The sequence below is a fragment of the Lissotriton vulgaris genome, chromosome 9 (assembly GCF_964263255.1).
Source record: "Lissotriton vulgaris chromosome 9, aLisVul1.2, whole genome shotgun sequence".
Classification (NCBI taxonomy): Eukaryota; Metazoa; Chordata; class Amphibia; order Caudata; family Salamandridae; genus Lissotriton; species Lissotriton vulgaris.
The window spans coordinates 864,126,780-864,142,846 of record NC_141697.1 but is presented as its reverse complement, the minus strand read 5'-3'; the positions used below and the strand labels follow the sequence as shown (position 1 = coordinate 864,142,846).

General features: G+C 46.7%; 1 protein-coding gene across 3 annotated transcripts in view; it reads left to right on the top strand.

Annotated features, from left to right (window-relative positions):
- LOC147692380 (cytochrome P450 2A13-like) overlaps nt 1-16,067 on the top strand; it is a 1,200,227-nt gene that overhangs the window by 343,726 nt on the left and 840,434 nt on the right. For all 3 annotated transcript variants that reach the window (XM_086938606.1, XM_086938607.1, XM_086938605.1), the window contains exon 4: nt 708-868. In XM_086938606.1, the coding sequence (XP_086794732.1) occupies nt 708-868 (161 nt within the window). The remainder of the gene's footprint in view (nt 1-707; nt 869-16,067) is intronic.

The window sequence follows — 16,067 nt, the reverse complement described above, 5'->3', positions numbered from 1 at the left end:
ATATGGATGAGGTCTTTACTCTGCTGCTCTGATGACAAACAGCCTGCACTACTCGAGGATCTTTGCCTTTCTGGAAGAGACCTGTGTGCCTTCTGAAGATCTGCCACATTGCGGCTTGACTAAAGGCTATGAAAGTTTGCTGATTGTCTGCCTTGTTTTATGCGGCTGCTCAGCAAACCTTTGTATTTTATGAAACACAAACACCCAAAGTGTATTTTTGTAAAACAAAAAATGCGATCACCCATAGGGGTAAATTATTTTTGTTCTATGTAGAAAACAATTAATTGAACCATCCGCTCTGAAAAGGGTGGATTGTATGAGGTGCTTGCTGTGATGGTCCCTCTCTAGTGGAGCCATCAGTGTAAGGTGTTTGCCCCTAGAACCAGCAGGAGCATCACTTCCAGAAACATAACAGTCTGTACGACTTGAATTGAATTGAATTGAAGTAGGCAGACCATTGCTTTGCCAGACAGGGTAGTCTACTATGTTTGTGCAGTGTACCCTCTCTGCTAAACTCTAAATAAATCCGAAAGTCCCCGTATAATCTGAAATGCAAATACTGTCAAACAACTACATATACCATAATCTCATGACTTTCCACTTATTTGGGGATTTTTCCAGTATAGTGTCTCAGACGTCAAGTCCTAATGTAATATCAACGGTTCTTTTCTTGCACAAATAATAAACTTTGTTTCTTTTTTTATCAGGAACTTCTATCGATCCATCCCTTCTCCTCATCCATGCAGCTAGTAATGTCATCCTCCACATCACTGTAGGGGAGAGATTAAACTATGAGGATAAGGTATTCAACAAAATTCTCAATAACATGAGAGAAGGCTTCCACATTATGAGCTCCTTTTGGGGACAGGTAAGTGTATTTTGTTTTGTTACATTACATTTTGTAAAGTGATTTAACACCAAAAAGGCCACGGACAAAAAATATAGAAAGCATAACAGTAACAGGTGAGGAACGTTCATAGATATTGCGATAGAGTATAAGTCTGAAGGTGTCTGTAAAAGCATTGGGAGTACAGTTGAATCCTAGCAACTGCACAAACATTCTAGGCATGGTTACCAGTTTCCAGAGGTTCTGGAAGCTGGGACACAGAGCACAGTTGTGGAGATAGTTGCTTCCGAGAGGACCCGTCCAAGGGTTGCCCTTTTTATGTTAATGAAGTTCTTCTTTCCAACAACGCTGTCTGTGCCTCTTAAAAGTGGCGACGAGCATTGTATCTGTTTTCCAGAGGGCACATGTTGTACATTGATTCTTCATGTTATATGCTTGTCTTTTGTCTTAGTCCTTTCTTTGTGTTTCCTTGTTCCCTGTCTACCACAATGCCTATGTATGTTCTGACTTCTTCCTGGAGTATTCCATGAGTGTCAGTTGGTGGTCTGGTCAGCTGGCGGGGATTGTACTCAGCTGTGTCTTATAATAAATCATCTGTAATCAACAAGAAGTATCCTGTCATCTATAACCATCTTATCTACAACATTTTGGCGACGTTTTCTGCTGACCAGACCAGAGAAGAAACCATCTAACATAGCCTGAGCTACACCTCGCGATAAGAACCCACTGCGGTCCACCTATCTGCTGCCAGTAAGATTTTCATAAGAAGCATGAAATTACTAGTATGGTGAAAAGTCAACTAAAGCAACTAAGCAACAAAAGCAAAAGCAACTAAAAAGTGTGAGTACATAACTAATCCCTGGCAGCATTGTATTACAAGAACTTAAGACTGCGTGAACTTATGAATTGCGGCATGAAACTTGGAAAGAAACTGGCAACCTTAGTAATCCGATAATAATTGGGAGAAGAAACCAAAATTTTCAAATTGCCTAGCAATCTGTTACAAATCACTTTCTCCTTCTGTCAGAACATGGATCTTTATTTCTTTGGAGTCTTGTCATTGTAGGGCCTTTATTTCTTTTCTTTTCTATAAAGGAGGGAGATGTGTTGTACATTGATTCTTCATGTTATATGCTTGTCTTTTGTCTTAGTCCTTTCTTTGTGTTTCCTTGTTCCCTGTCTACCACAATGCCTATGTATGTTCTGACTTCTTCCTGGAGTATTCCATGAGTGTCAGTTGGTGGTCTGGTCAGCTGGCGGGGATTGTACTCAGCTGTGTCTTATAATAAATCATCTGTAATCAACAAGAAGTATCCTGTCATCTATAACCATCTTATCTACAACAGCACACTGGATAGGAAGAACCTGATTCGGATTTAATGCTGATTGTGTGTCCCCTGTAGGGTTTGGGTGAGGGGCGCTAGGCCCTCATAATACTAATGTAGATAATCAGACACGGACACCAGATTGAGGGTTGGGTAATGGGCCCTGAGCACGTGCGCTCAGCCCCTTTTATTAGCCAGGGTCATCGGACCTATGACGCCTGGTGGTGGGTGGGTGTTAGGTGTGCTGTTACAAAGAAACTGAGACACTAGACCGTGTCTTACGTTACTACATCCCTCCCAACCTTAGTTAAGAAAATTACCCTAACTAAAGTCCAACCTGTGGGAAAGAAAAGAGTTCACACAAAACCCATAACTTAATCACGATGAATCCCACGTAGTCTTCTCCACTGCTGGTCAAGTCAAATACTGGCAATGGTGTCTCTTCTTGCCTTGGCAGACTTGCAGCTTGTGGGTGGGCTGTACAGTCTCTCTCACTCCGTTTCACATCCTGTGAACGTGTAGAAGTAGGACTAGCAGGTCCCAAGTGTGTTGCTTTCCGCTGGAACATCTTGATCAAGGTGTTTGGTCCAAACTGGTGTCTGTCCTTGACGGGATCTTCAGTTGCAGGTTATCCCTCTCACGGATACCCCTCTCTCGTAGGTGTCCTCTCTCACTGGACGACCCAGAGGCCCTTTTCTGCCAGGCTCTCACTGGACCGGAGGACATACCGCCTTGCCACTCCAATGTGTTGAAGAACATCGCTATGGGTCCTCTCTCCATGTCCGACGCTCCACCTGAAAGGGTGTTGTTGGCACTGGTTCTGTCGTGTGCGACCTTCAGTCTTCCAGGATCTTCAGCCCGAGCTTCAACAGTCCGTCTCTCATTGTGGGATCCGCTGCCACCGGTGTCCCTGAGGCCTCTGCCCCTGGATTTCTGCGGCCCTTGTGTCCGTTCCATCCCAGAGGTGGTTGTTGCCAAAAGACCGGCCTGCTCGCTTCTGTCCTTCCTGGGTGACTGTCGGGTTCGCACGTGGATGCTTACATCCAGTGAAGTTACGTGTGTCCTGGTCGTGCGTGTGGACTGTTGCGCACCTTTCACCTTCTCCTCTGTGTTTCCCCTTCTGGTGTGTTGTAGTGTCTCGGTCCATACTCCTCTTTGCTCTGCTCCTTTCTCTTGTCTTCCAGTCATCGTGCTGCTCAGACCTCTTCTCCTTTTTTCTCTTTGGTGGTGGCAGAGGTGCCACTCAGACCTCTTCTCCTTTCTTCTCTTTGCTGGTGGCAGACGTGCCACTCGGACCGCTTCTCCTTTCTTTTCTTCTGTGGTGGCAAACGTGTCACTCAGACATCTTCTCCTTTTCCTTTTGTGGCGTTGTGCCACTCCTTTTCCATCTTCCTTTTCGCAACGTGGTCTGGTCATCTTGCTGTCTTCATCTTGCTGGCCAGACTTCTCCAGGCAGCGTGCACTCCTCCTGTTTTGCCCTGGTCTTGTACTGGTTCTCGGACACTGTCTCCTTCTCATCTGTGACTGGACCGGTCGTTGCGATCTTCTCTTTAGACTTTGAATGCTGAATTGTGGTTGTCGAAGTTCGCTTGTCCCTGTTCGTGGAGTGTGTCTTGGTGTTCGAACTTCTTGGACCTCTTGCCGGTCCACTCTGCCGATGCTGGCAGGCCATCTTCGGTTCTCTTGCTGGAACACTTGCAATGTCACTGTTTGTTGACCCTTGCTTCGGTCACCTCCTTTCGCGACTGCGGTGGGTCGGCTTTTGGTGCAGCCATCTGGCTGGCCTGCTTCTTGGATCCGTCACGTCGTGTGACCGTCCGGGTTCTTCGTGCGACCATCTGGTTGGTTGGCTTTACCTTCTGCTTTGAGACCAGACTGAGTGGTCGGCTTCACCTTCTGCGTGAGTCTTCACGCTTTGCCGTCTTCCGTGTGGTCACACTTCGCTCCGTACCGGTGCTTTAGCGTTGGCGCGCTTTTTTCCGCACTCTTCCTGTGCTTCAATGGGTGCGGAGGGTTATGTCACCACTCCTTCTTGCTTCTTTGTGTTCAGGTCGCTTCCGTTACTTCACGGGGTGTGCTTGCTTTGTTTCCGGGGACCCCGCAGCAGTGTTGGCGGTCGTTGCGCTACCTCAGTGTTGCACTTGCCTGCTGGGGAGTCTTGTACCCATTGTACCTTCTTGTGGTGGTGCTCCTTTACTTTCTTCCAGCAGCAGTGACAGCCTGTGGCCACTAGGCGTCACCGAGCTTTCCGTTGATGTGGCTTCAGTGCTTCTGGCGGACTGCGCTTCTGCTCCGTCGTCCTTCTCCTGGTGCATGGAGTTCCTTCACTCCTTGTGCCTTTCTGCGCATCGCAGTGCTGTGCTAGTCCAGGTACCTGTGTAGAGTCCTTGCACTGTCTTTTGCTGCCTGCCTTTCACGATGCTAGTGCATGCTACCATGTCTTGGTAGGCCTCTCTTGCAGACCCTGCGTTGTTGCAGGCGTCTCCTTGACACTTCCTTTGGGCTGCTGTGACCTGTTTGCTTCCTTTACGTGTCCCCATCTTGTTGTACTCTGGCGACCCTTCCCTTGACTTGCTGGGGCTTGTTTATTCGCTTTTCTTGCTGTGCAGGGAACTGGCCACTAGGAGGCAGCGTTGCTTTGCTTGGATTACAGTTTCTACTGGAACCTTGCTGGGTTCCGTAGTGCTGCAGGCCTCGTGTAGGCCTCTGGGACCTCTCCTGCTCGGTGGACGGGGCTCCCTTCCCAGTGGCTGCTGCTCGTGACGCTCATATAGTGGGTCAGGACTAGGCTATGAGGTGTCAGCTCCCCGGGGCCCACACGAGCACCAACGGATGGCTCCTCCTCAAACCCGGTGAGTTTCTTATCATTATTTTGCCTGGGCCGTTGGAGGGAGGCACAGCGCACGTTCAGTGCTTTCAGTGGTGGGGTCTTTGCAGTGCAGTTCACTTTGCTGGCCGCATGCGGTCATTTTTATTCACTCTCCGCCCCATGCTGCAGGCCTTTACCATTCAGGCTGCGCAGGAGGGGGGGCTTGTGCTGCTCCGCCGGGCCACACTCTTCCTCCTTCTGCCTAGGCCCGCCGCCGCAGCTTCTATATTCACACAAGCTGCGCGGTGCGGAGGAGGGGTCAATGCGGCTCCCGGAGACTGCTGACTCTCTCGGGCAGTGGTTGCAGTTGTTCGTGGGTGGACTCCGCTTCCTTATTCGTGCCCTGCAGCTCTTCACATGCTCCGGGCACTCTTCTGAGGCACTTTTGCCCCACCGCCGCATCTGCCTTAATGACTACTGCGCGGTGGGGGCAAGAGTCGGTGTTACAGTGTGGGTGGGCTCCGCTCCACTTCTCTTTGAGGTTCTTTTACCCTCGCCACGGCAGCCTCGCAACACACATGCTTCGTGGCGGGGGACAGGAGACGCTGCAGGCAGGCCGCGGGTGGGCTCCGCTGGCCTTGCTTTGTTATATGTTTATTGTTGGCCTTTTGCGCCCTGCAGGGCAACACGACTATGCAGGTGGGCTCCACTTGTGTAGACAGTCATGAGTGGGGTCGCTTCTCACTTGCGCGGCCCTCCAGGCAATCCTCAGCGTCTGGGTTCACCTCTGGCCGACGGGCCTCTCCCTTAGCTGCGGCCGTAGCGAGTGGGCTCCACCCGGCCAGCACTCCTCTCCGGTGGGGTCACTTTGTCGCAGCCAGCGCAGGTGGGCTCTGGCTGGTCCGCACTTCTCTCTGGACACTTCTTCGCCCGGGTGGACCTCTTCATCCATGCGGGTGGGCTCCGCGTGGATTTCCACGATGGGGGCAATGCAGGCTTGGTGGCGGCCGATGCAGGTGGGCTCCGGTCAGTCCGCTTCTCGTTTGGCAGGCTTGAGTGGTGCGGGGTGGGCTCCCGGTCACCGTCTCTTTACTGTCCAGGCCCGGGGCTTGTCTCTCGCCATGCGGGGCTCTTCCGGCGGCCGGTGCCGATCCTGCGGGGAGGGTGGGTGCAACGTCCCCTGCAGCTCTCTCTCCTTTTCCCCCAAAATATTCTCAGCTGTGGCACGCTGGGCACAGCTTCGACCTTGACGCCATTTTAGGGTTTGGGTGAGGGGCGCTAGGCCCTCATAATTCTAATGTGGATAATCAGACACGGACACCAGATTGAGGGTTGGGTTATGGGCCCTGAGCACGTGCGCTCATCCCCTTTTATTAGCCAGGGTCATCTGACCTATGACACCTGGTGGTGGGTGGGTGTTAGGTGGGAACTGAGACACTAAACCGTGTCTTACGTTACTGCATCCCCTAGACTACCAAGTGTCTAAATTGCAGATTGCTTGGAAGAGTACACGACAAAGAAAAGTGACAGAGGTTAGCCCAGCTGTTTTGTGCAGCGAGGAGAAGCAATTATTAAATTAAGTGACTGATTATATGGTTGATCCTGGAAGTCATGGAAAGTCATTGCAGTTACTGAGCAACATCCGGTGATTTGAGTGAGCATCCCTGGTGAGTAAAACTGAGGGTGTGAGTGTACCAGACATCAGTCGTTGAAGGGCTTAACCGATTAAGCAGCCTTGTGTTGTTGTGTACCAGCCTGAATGCGCAACAGGCGCTGAGGGTCAATGGCCTGCGAGTTGTTAGCATAAAAGGTCTGCAAGTTGTTGGCAGTAACGGCCGGCTTATTGTTAACATTTAAAACAAAGCTTACTGGCAAGCCGTGGCGTGTTGTGTCTATGCCGGCAGGCTCTGGCATGTTCCTGATTCCTCCATTCTGGTTCTGTGTGCGACACGCGCTACGAGGACAACGTCAGGATTAAGCTCGTTGAGTGGCCAGAGGGGTGATGTCACATTGAGATGACAAATCATCACGCTTTTACTATTCCCTGGTGAGTCAGTAGAACAATATATTTCTGTATTAAGAACTTTTGCATCAATATGTAGATTTAGAGGCTTACAGGAGGAGATTATTAGGGATCAATTTATAAACAAGACAAATAATTTTGAAATTCAAGAGATGTTGTTGGACATGAAGGATCAGTCTCTATATAAAACTATAGAAATAGCTAGATACATAGAAAACACTTCTAGATATGTCACTGACCAAGTGAAGAAGAAATCTGATGCTGCCAAGGTTTGTTTTGTAGAAAAAATCCTTCTAAAAAAAGAGAAAATAGCATGAAAACTAACTTGCCTAAACACAACCTAGTTTGTTACAGGTGTGGCAGCATAAGACACACTGAAGAGCAGAGTCTGATAAATGTGTTGCCATCATGGAAAAATGCTATACATACAAAAAGATAGGCCATTTTGAATGCATGTGTAAAGCTGGTTCTTCATTTTCTGATAAATGGAAGCATTCTGTACATGTAATAAGAGAATGTTATGAGGATGAGAATTCTGCTGATGAATTCTGCTGACGAAGGAGAAATCGAAGTAAATTGAATTCCCCTGACATTGAGCCAGTGGGGTACTGCGATGTCAAGCTTCCATTATTATGTTTCTTCAAGTGTATTTTATCACACAAGGGTAAATAAACAATCAGCAAGGTGTATGTAGTAGTGAAAGGTAGAGCATTGCTAGGCTGGTGTGAACAGAAAATGCTAGGCATCACGCTAGACCCTAACCATCCTCAGCAAGTTTTAGTCACTGAAGATGCAGAAAAGACCAGATGGAGTGGTACATTTCTGAAATTATTTGGAGTGGAATTAGGGTGTTTAGAAAAATGTGAACATTGAATAGTGCTTAAACCAACAATGCCCCATGCATACACAAGCCCAAGAATGTACCAATTACCCTGAGAGAAAAATTGAAGAAGGAGTTACAAAGGTTGTGTGAAGCACAGGTTATTGAACTGATAGAATCATCGGACTGGCGCACAAACCCAATGGAAATTTACGCATATACATTGATTTGAGGGACCTGAATCGCAACCTTCTGGTTGACAGTTACCCGTTACCACACATTAATGAGATGGTGTGCTCTGTCACCAATGAATCATAATTTTCATTAATTGATCCGTCCAATGAATACCTTCAGATCAGATTACATCCCACATCTAGACATCTTACTTCATTCATCACACCGGAAGAGGCCTTCCGATTAATTTGTATGCCTTTCGGATTGGTGTCTGCTTCTGGGGATTTTCATAGGGTAATGTGTAAGATTTTAAATGGGATGTCAAAGGTATTGGTGTTCCAAGATGATGTGCTAGTGTGGGGAGCGAGTTGGAGTGAACATGATTTAATCTTGGAACAGACACTTAACAGATTACAAGATGTAGACGCACCATCACCACATGACAAAGAGCAATTGTGCTCATTTCGTGGTCTAGTAGAATTCTCTTCCAAATTTGTCCAACATTTTGCTGACAAAGTACATGTTCTAAGAACACTTATAAAAAAAAGCAACAGGTTTGAATGAACTGATGAGTGTCAGGATGCATTTCTTACTATATAAAAACAAATTGTGAAGGCAATGGCATTAAAAACATTTCATCCATCATTTCATAGTATGATTGTTGTAGATGCGAGTGCATATAGTTTGGGTTTTGGAACCCAATCTCCACTGAGGACACCATCCGCCTGATGAATTCCATCCACTCTGGATCCCCCACAGACCCATGCCCTCACCACATCTTCAACAAAGCAGACTCCGTCATAGCTCCGCACCTCCGAGACGTCATCAACTGCTCCTTCAACTCCGCGACCTCCCCAGAAGTCTGGAAACACGCTGAACTCACCGCCCTTCTGAAAAAACCAACAGCGGACCCCACCGAACTCAAAAACTACCGCCCCATCTCGCTTCTTCCATTCCCGGCCAAAGTCATCGAGAAAGCCGTCAACAACCAGCTCGCCGCCTTCCTCGAAGCCAACAAATCACTCGACCCCTCACAATCTGGCTTCCGAGCCAAACACAGCACTGAGACTGCCCTCATCGCAGCAACAGACGACATTCGAACTCTACTGGACAATGGAGACACAGTCGCCCTCATCCTCCTCGACCTCTCTGCAGCCTTCGACACAGTCTGCCACAGCACCCTTTTACAACGCCTCAGAAACATCAGAATCCAAGGAAAAGCACTGGAATGGATCACCTCGTTCCTCACCGGAAGAACCCAGAGAGTCCGCCTCCCACCATTCAAGTCCGAGGCCTCTGAAATCATCTGCGGCGTACCTCAAGGATCCTCACTCAGTCCCACCCTCTTCAACGTATACATGAGCCCCCTCGCGGCCATCGCCCGCCAACACAACCTCAACATCATCTCTTACGCGGACGACACTCAACTGATCCTTTCTCTCACCAAGGACCCCAGCACCGCCAAAACTAACCTACACGAAGGAATGAAAGAAGTCGCCGAATGGATGAAACAAAGCCGTCTGAAACTGAATTCAGACAAAACAGAAGTCCTCATCTTAGGTACCTCCCCCTCTGCATGGGACGACTCCTGGTGGCCGGAAGCCCTCGGAAAAGCACCCATCCCGACAGACCACGCACGGAACCTTGGCGTCATCCTGGATTCTTCACTCTCCATGAACAGACAAGTCAACGCCGTATCCTCTTCCTGCTTTAACATTCTTCGCATGCTCAGAAAAACATTTCGCTGGATCCCCTCCGAAACAAGGAAAACAGTCACCCACGCTCTAGTCACGAGCCGACTGGACTACGGAAACACCCTCTACGCAGGCACCACCGCTAAACTCCAGAAGAAACTACAACGAATCCAAAACGCCTCAGCCAGGCTCATACTAGACATCCCACGCAACGAACACATCTCTGGTCACCTTAAAGACCTCCACTGGCTACCCGTCAATAAGAGGATCACTTTCCGACTGCTTACCCACGCACACAAATCACTCTACGACATCGGACCAGATTGCCTCAACTCTCGACTGTCCTTCTACACCCCCTCCCGCCAACTTCGCTCTTCCAGCCAAGCCTTCGCCACTGTACCTCGCATCAACAAGACCACCATGGGAGGCAGATCCTTTTCATACCTGGCTGCCAAAACATGGAACTCACTCCCCGCTTACCTTCGCCTCACCCAGAATCACCTAGCGTTCAGAAAGCAGCTTAAAACGTGGATATTTGACAAATAATCCTCCTCCCCTTCCTAAGCGCCTTGAAACCCTCTGGGTATGTAGTGCGCTATACAAATTTTATGACTTGACTGACTTGACTTGCTGTCCACATGCAAAAACACCTAGGTCAAAATGAGTAGTGGCCTTTGCATTCCGCACCCTTAAGGGGCCGGATCCCACTTGCTCAGTCATAAAAAAAGAGGCGTTAGCATGCTGGTGGGATGTGAACTATTTTAAAACTTACATATGGGGAACACATTTTGAGATTAGGTCAGACCACAAACCACTCTTAGACTTATTCACCACCAAGGGAGCTTCTAACGCACCTCCTAGGATTTCAAAATGGCTGTGGAGACTTTAAGGTTATGATTTTTCCCAGAATTACGTGCTTGGTATTCGCAATGTTAATGCCGATTGTTTATCGCTTTTGCCCCAATTTGGTGGAGATGAAGAAGAAGATCCTAATGATTATTGTGTGGTAGCAAGCGTGTCTGAGTCATGCTAAGGTGCCATTTCGGTTGATGAGTGGAAATCAGCTCTAGTGGAAGATTTTACTAATAAGGATTTAATGGTTGAGATAGCTAGACCTGAAGTTCCAGCTTTGTTCTTAAAAAAAGATTTGGTGAGATCTGGAATGTTTGGACAGAACTTTTGGTTGAGGAAGGAGAGTTGCGCAGAAGTGGTATATTGGTGATGCCCGAAGGATTACGTCCCAAACTTTTAAAATGATTGCATGAAGGGCATAGCAGTATGTCCGGCATGAAAAGGAAAGCAAGGGAGACCTTTGGGTGGCCGGTAATGGACAGGGATATAGACCAACATGTACAGGGTTGTGTAGATTGCATGTGTAGTGACAAGTCTCACTGTGTAGAAGAATCTCCTATTGCTTCCACCAATCTACAGAGCTAACCATGGGAAAGAGTGGCCAGGGATATATGTGGACCTTTTTCGGCCAAGGGTGCAACCAATAAATTTGCCTTGGTATTAGTTGATTACTTTTCAAAATGGCCAGAGGTGGCACTCTCTGGAGAAATTAAAGCAGCAAACATAATTGAGTTTTGTGACCAAATGTTCCGCAGGGAAGGATGTCTTAGCACTTTAGTTACGGACAATGCATCCCAATATGTAGCAGAAGAATTTAAATCTTATCTTTCCAAAATTGGCAATTCTCATCATACCACTGCGGTTTAAAATCCCAGGGAAATGAGAAATTCAACCGTGTCTTGAAGGAATGTATTCTGTTAGCTGAAACTAGTATTGGGGATTGTAAGGATACGGTAAAAGAAATGTTGTGGAGTTACCACACCACTACCCATTCTGTCATGATGGAGACTCCTTTTATGCTTCTTAAGGGTAGGCAACCTGGTACAAGAGTTTGCCCAGCATGGATGTTCAAGAATTGTTCACGGAAAGTGTGTAAGAAGGGTTTAGAATGCAAGGTCAAAAAATACCAGGACAAAAATGTGAGTAGACATAATTACAAATTAAAAAATGGAAGACAAGTGTTTGTAGTTGGAGATTGGGTAAGAACTAACGCCATGGGTGTTCAAAAGAGGTCATTATCAAAATGGTCAGTGTCCAAATGCGTCACCAAGATTGCTGGCAGTAACGTGTGGTTATCTGATGGTAAATAATGGAATATACACAGTGTTACTATGTACAAAACTGTGGAACAAGATTTGTGGTTGGAAAAATTGGCTGGTGACCAGGAAAAAATGGAATAAGTTAAATACAATAAGGAGGAGATACCTGACCGTCACAATATGTCTATTGCAGCTAGCAGCACCAAATTACCTAATCCTCATGATATGTCTGTTGCAGCTAGTAGCACCAAACGTGTCATGCAAGTCCAAAATGGCACAAGTATTATTTATGTCATTAACATTTTACAATCATATTGGCTTTGGAGATATGTGATGTGTCAGGAAAGTTCCATGGCATATTTGTTAACGTTTGCATTCGATGTATATAGTATAATTTTTTGCTTTATGTAGCATATAATGTCAATTTCATTCAATGTTTAATTTTGTTTTTTGTTGGTATTTTAAGGAAGATGGGTTGTATCCTAGCAACTTCACATACATTCTAGGCATGGTTACCAGTTTCCAGAGGTTTTGGAAGCTGGGACACAGAGCACAGATGTGGGGACAGTTGCTACTGAGAGGACCTGTCCAGGGGTTATCCTTATTATCTTAATAAACTTCTTCTCTCCAACATTACTGTCTGCTCCTCTTAAAAAGTACTATTTCATAATGGCTCTAACACTGTTTCTTCATCACCTAACGGAATGACAAGAAGATTAAGTACAAGTGACAATATTTGGTACAGAGGAGGAAAAGAGGCAAGTCTTTTAGAACAGAATGGTAGAGCTTTCCTACAAATGGAATAGTTGATATGGCACATGATGTTAAAAATCATTTGGGGTGCACATACAAAAATAAAAAAACTGTAGTGGGAGTGGGAAATCAGGAGCAAACCTGCAAGGTACAAAAATAATTCTGACCACAATGCTATGAATTGTCGCATGGCTGTTGATTGATTTCTTTCACAGGCCTAGGTAACAATAGTATCTAGGACAGAATCTGAAACTTGCAAGAAAGTGGATCTTCAAAACAAAAACCAAGAATTTCAGCCAAATAGACCTTGGGGAGCAACCACGCTCCTTAGTTCACAAAGTGTTGTTTCAGACGGCATGCCCCCTCAGACAATTCAAACTTATGTCTTGTCAGAAGCTGGTTGAAGCCACTTGCTTTTAATCTATTCATAGACTGCCAATAACAAATTGGCAGGTTGAGAAAAAAGGTTCTCCGCACACTCGGTTGGAGTGCCTTTTGTTGGCTTGCAAATACAATTGTCAGCTCAGGGGCAAGATAAGATGAGGAAGCACATGAAAACACCTAAGAAATGTGAAGGTCCAGGACTCATTAGAGGACAGAGGGTATAGTGTGCTTACTATTGGTCAAAAATTATTGAAACTGTGGCCAAACCTTCTATGTGAGATCACAGTGTTTGGGCTGGTTAAGCGGGAGAGTATGGGTGGTAGTATCAAATTTGACTCATAAGTCACTGAGTTACTTTTTTGAACCTGCACTATTCATTAATCCGGACCAGATAGCTAAGAACAAATAAAAAATTGTTATTTATCACTTCCTGAAATATTGGAATCAACCAATAGTATCCAGGGATCTAACTGGATGCAAGCATTTATGAAACACCACAATCACTGTGCAGAGGATAACGATGAGCCAAAGACATTATAAATTCTTCGAATTTAGCATTCCGATCAAGTACATTTATATTTGACTCCTATCTCAAAGGTGCTAGATGGTTGTGCTATGCCCGATTTGCCAAGCTTTTAATTATTTTCCATGTAAAACCTTTGACCAGATGTCTGTCTCCTGAGGTGAAAATAGACTGCCTGTTCAAAACAGACTTAGGGAGCAAGTAAAATAATAATATTTTTCAATAGGTAATTCAGCACAGGGATCTTCGGCTATGTGATTTTGGAGAGAAAGGTAGTAGCATGGATATTGGTTGGTGCTCTGCAGCTGCATCAGGATCAACCTGACATTAGTCTTATGTGTGTAGGCACATATCTGGGCCTCCACCAGCTAATTCTCCATCCAAAATCCACATTTGGCTGTGACCCCAGTGCACTGAGTAGAGTCACAGACTGTACCTGTTTTTGTGAGATACTCTTTGAAACCCAACCCAAGGTGTCAGAAGGTGCAGAAGTAATTTCTAAGGACAGAAAGCCCTCACCCACCTGTGGTTTTGGGCTTCATTATAGGGTCCCCTTCTACACACATGACAATTTTTTGTACCTGAGTAGGATCCAATGTATATAGAACACTGCTCATGGAGGTTAAAGGTTTATAAGCAGATCTGGGTTACCGCAGATTAGACTGCATACAATGACCTAATGGTACATATAAATGAAATAAACAAGCGAATATTACAGCTGACTTAAATAACGGTGATCTGCATCAGCCAGAAAAAACACTGAGAAGTTTACAAGGGAAGTGACGAAGCGCAGTGTAAACCATCTTAGCTTAACGCAGCGCACCGCTACTTTGGGAATGCCAGGCTGGACAAAATTTACAACAATACCGTGCAGCCCTGTGTTTCCCCCTGCTCTGGCGATAATTACAGCTGCCTAGTGCTAATGCAGGCACCCTTGCACCATAGTGTCAAGTTGCCTGCATTGTGGGAATGTTTGTTTATATGCAGGAAAGTGTTTCATCTTGCACATGAACAATCTTATCTGGTGATTTGAAACTTCTATTTGTGCTGCTTCAGCCTACACTGCGGTCAAGTTGGGCGCACATTTGGGACTGAGTCTTGATTTCTCAATGGCAGAGTACATATCATTGTACGCAAAGAGAGGAGTAAGAGGAAGATGTGGTTCAGACCGGAGGAAAAAAGGATAACACATTTGAATCTTAGTCTTGATGTATTTATGGCAGAGTTCATATCCCTGTACCGGCCTTATCGCAGACTGCATCCCCTGTCAGCTCTGGTGCCACTAAGTCTGTGCCCCGAAATTCATGGGCACTCTCTGGTTGAACTTTGGTGGCATCTGAGTCTATCACCTGGGGATTGTCTTCATCATAATGTAGCTGACACTGACTTGGTGGTAAAAATGAGTCTGTAGCATTCGTCTCCTCCAAATTGCATGTTTCTGCTTGGTTCTGCCCTCTGCATCATGCCCTTGGAGAACACCTTCCACTGTCCCCCGACACACTCTGCGACATTCTCCTTGGACATCGATGAGGACCCGCTCAGCTCTCGTGACCCTACCTCAGTGCACCGCAAGTCACAGTCCCATGGCTGTGTGCCTGTGCCCACCACAGTGCATCCGGGGCAACTAACTCTGTGCAGCTCTAGTCATGGACCCTTGGTGTTTGAACTTTGAACTTCTGATTTTCTGATCACTGTTGTAGTTGTTGACAGCACCACCACCACCTGAGGAGTGCCTTACACTCACCCCATACCCATCCAGCACAGGTGTCACTGGACATGTGAGCCCGGAAATAAAAGGGGCCGGGCGCACGTGCCCATAGCCAGTCCCACCAATTATCTAAGTGTGTCTGTGTGGTCATTATGTGTGCATAGGGCCCCAGGCCCTACCACATTACATTGTGCTGTGTACAGCGGACGCAACCATTTCAACTATGGTAGTGGGGTAGACCAGGGACATGTAGCTTTGTTGTTCATCACCCGGGGCTCTGGGAGTAGTTAGGTTTTGGCCTTGCCAAGGAAGTAACTAATGTGTGTGTCTCTGTTGCAGTGTCGGCGCCACACGTCCCACAATGGACAATGTTGCAATGAAGCATGTCCCCGGAGTGCGGGCTCAGCCAAAGGGGTAAATGAGGGAGTGCAAGCCTGCTCGGGTCTGGGATCATACATGCCAACTGTTGTGTGTGTTGCTATTACCGCAGCATAAGCCAAAGGTCTACCTTCAACCGCATCGCGAGTTCAGCCAGCCATGAACTCTACAACTGTGTCCGCTCTATCCTTATCATACGTGGCCGCCCACCTTCAACACACAATATCACAGTGTCGTTGTCAGGCTTGTGGACATCCGCAGACAGGCATGACAATGGTGTGCCGTAGGAGTGCAAGTGATGCAACAGTGCTGCAAATACTAGTAAATAGGCTGGGGGAGGAGCAGTAGTGAGGCTACGTAATACACATTGATGCCGCTCCTTTGCTACAAGTTGTACATGTCAAATAGGAATCACTAAGTAACACATATTCACACACCAATGAACCATTGAGCCTGCCAACGCATCAAGCTCAACCAACTATTGACTCATGTCTCTCTGCACTATCACAGGTGATCAA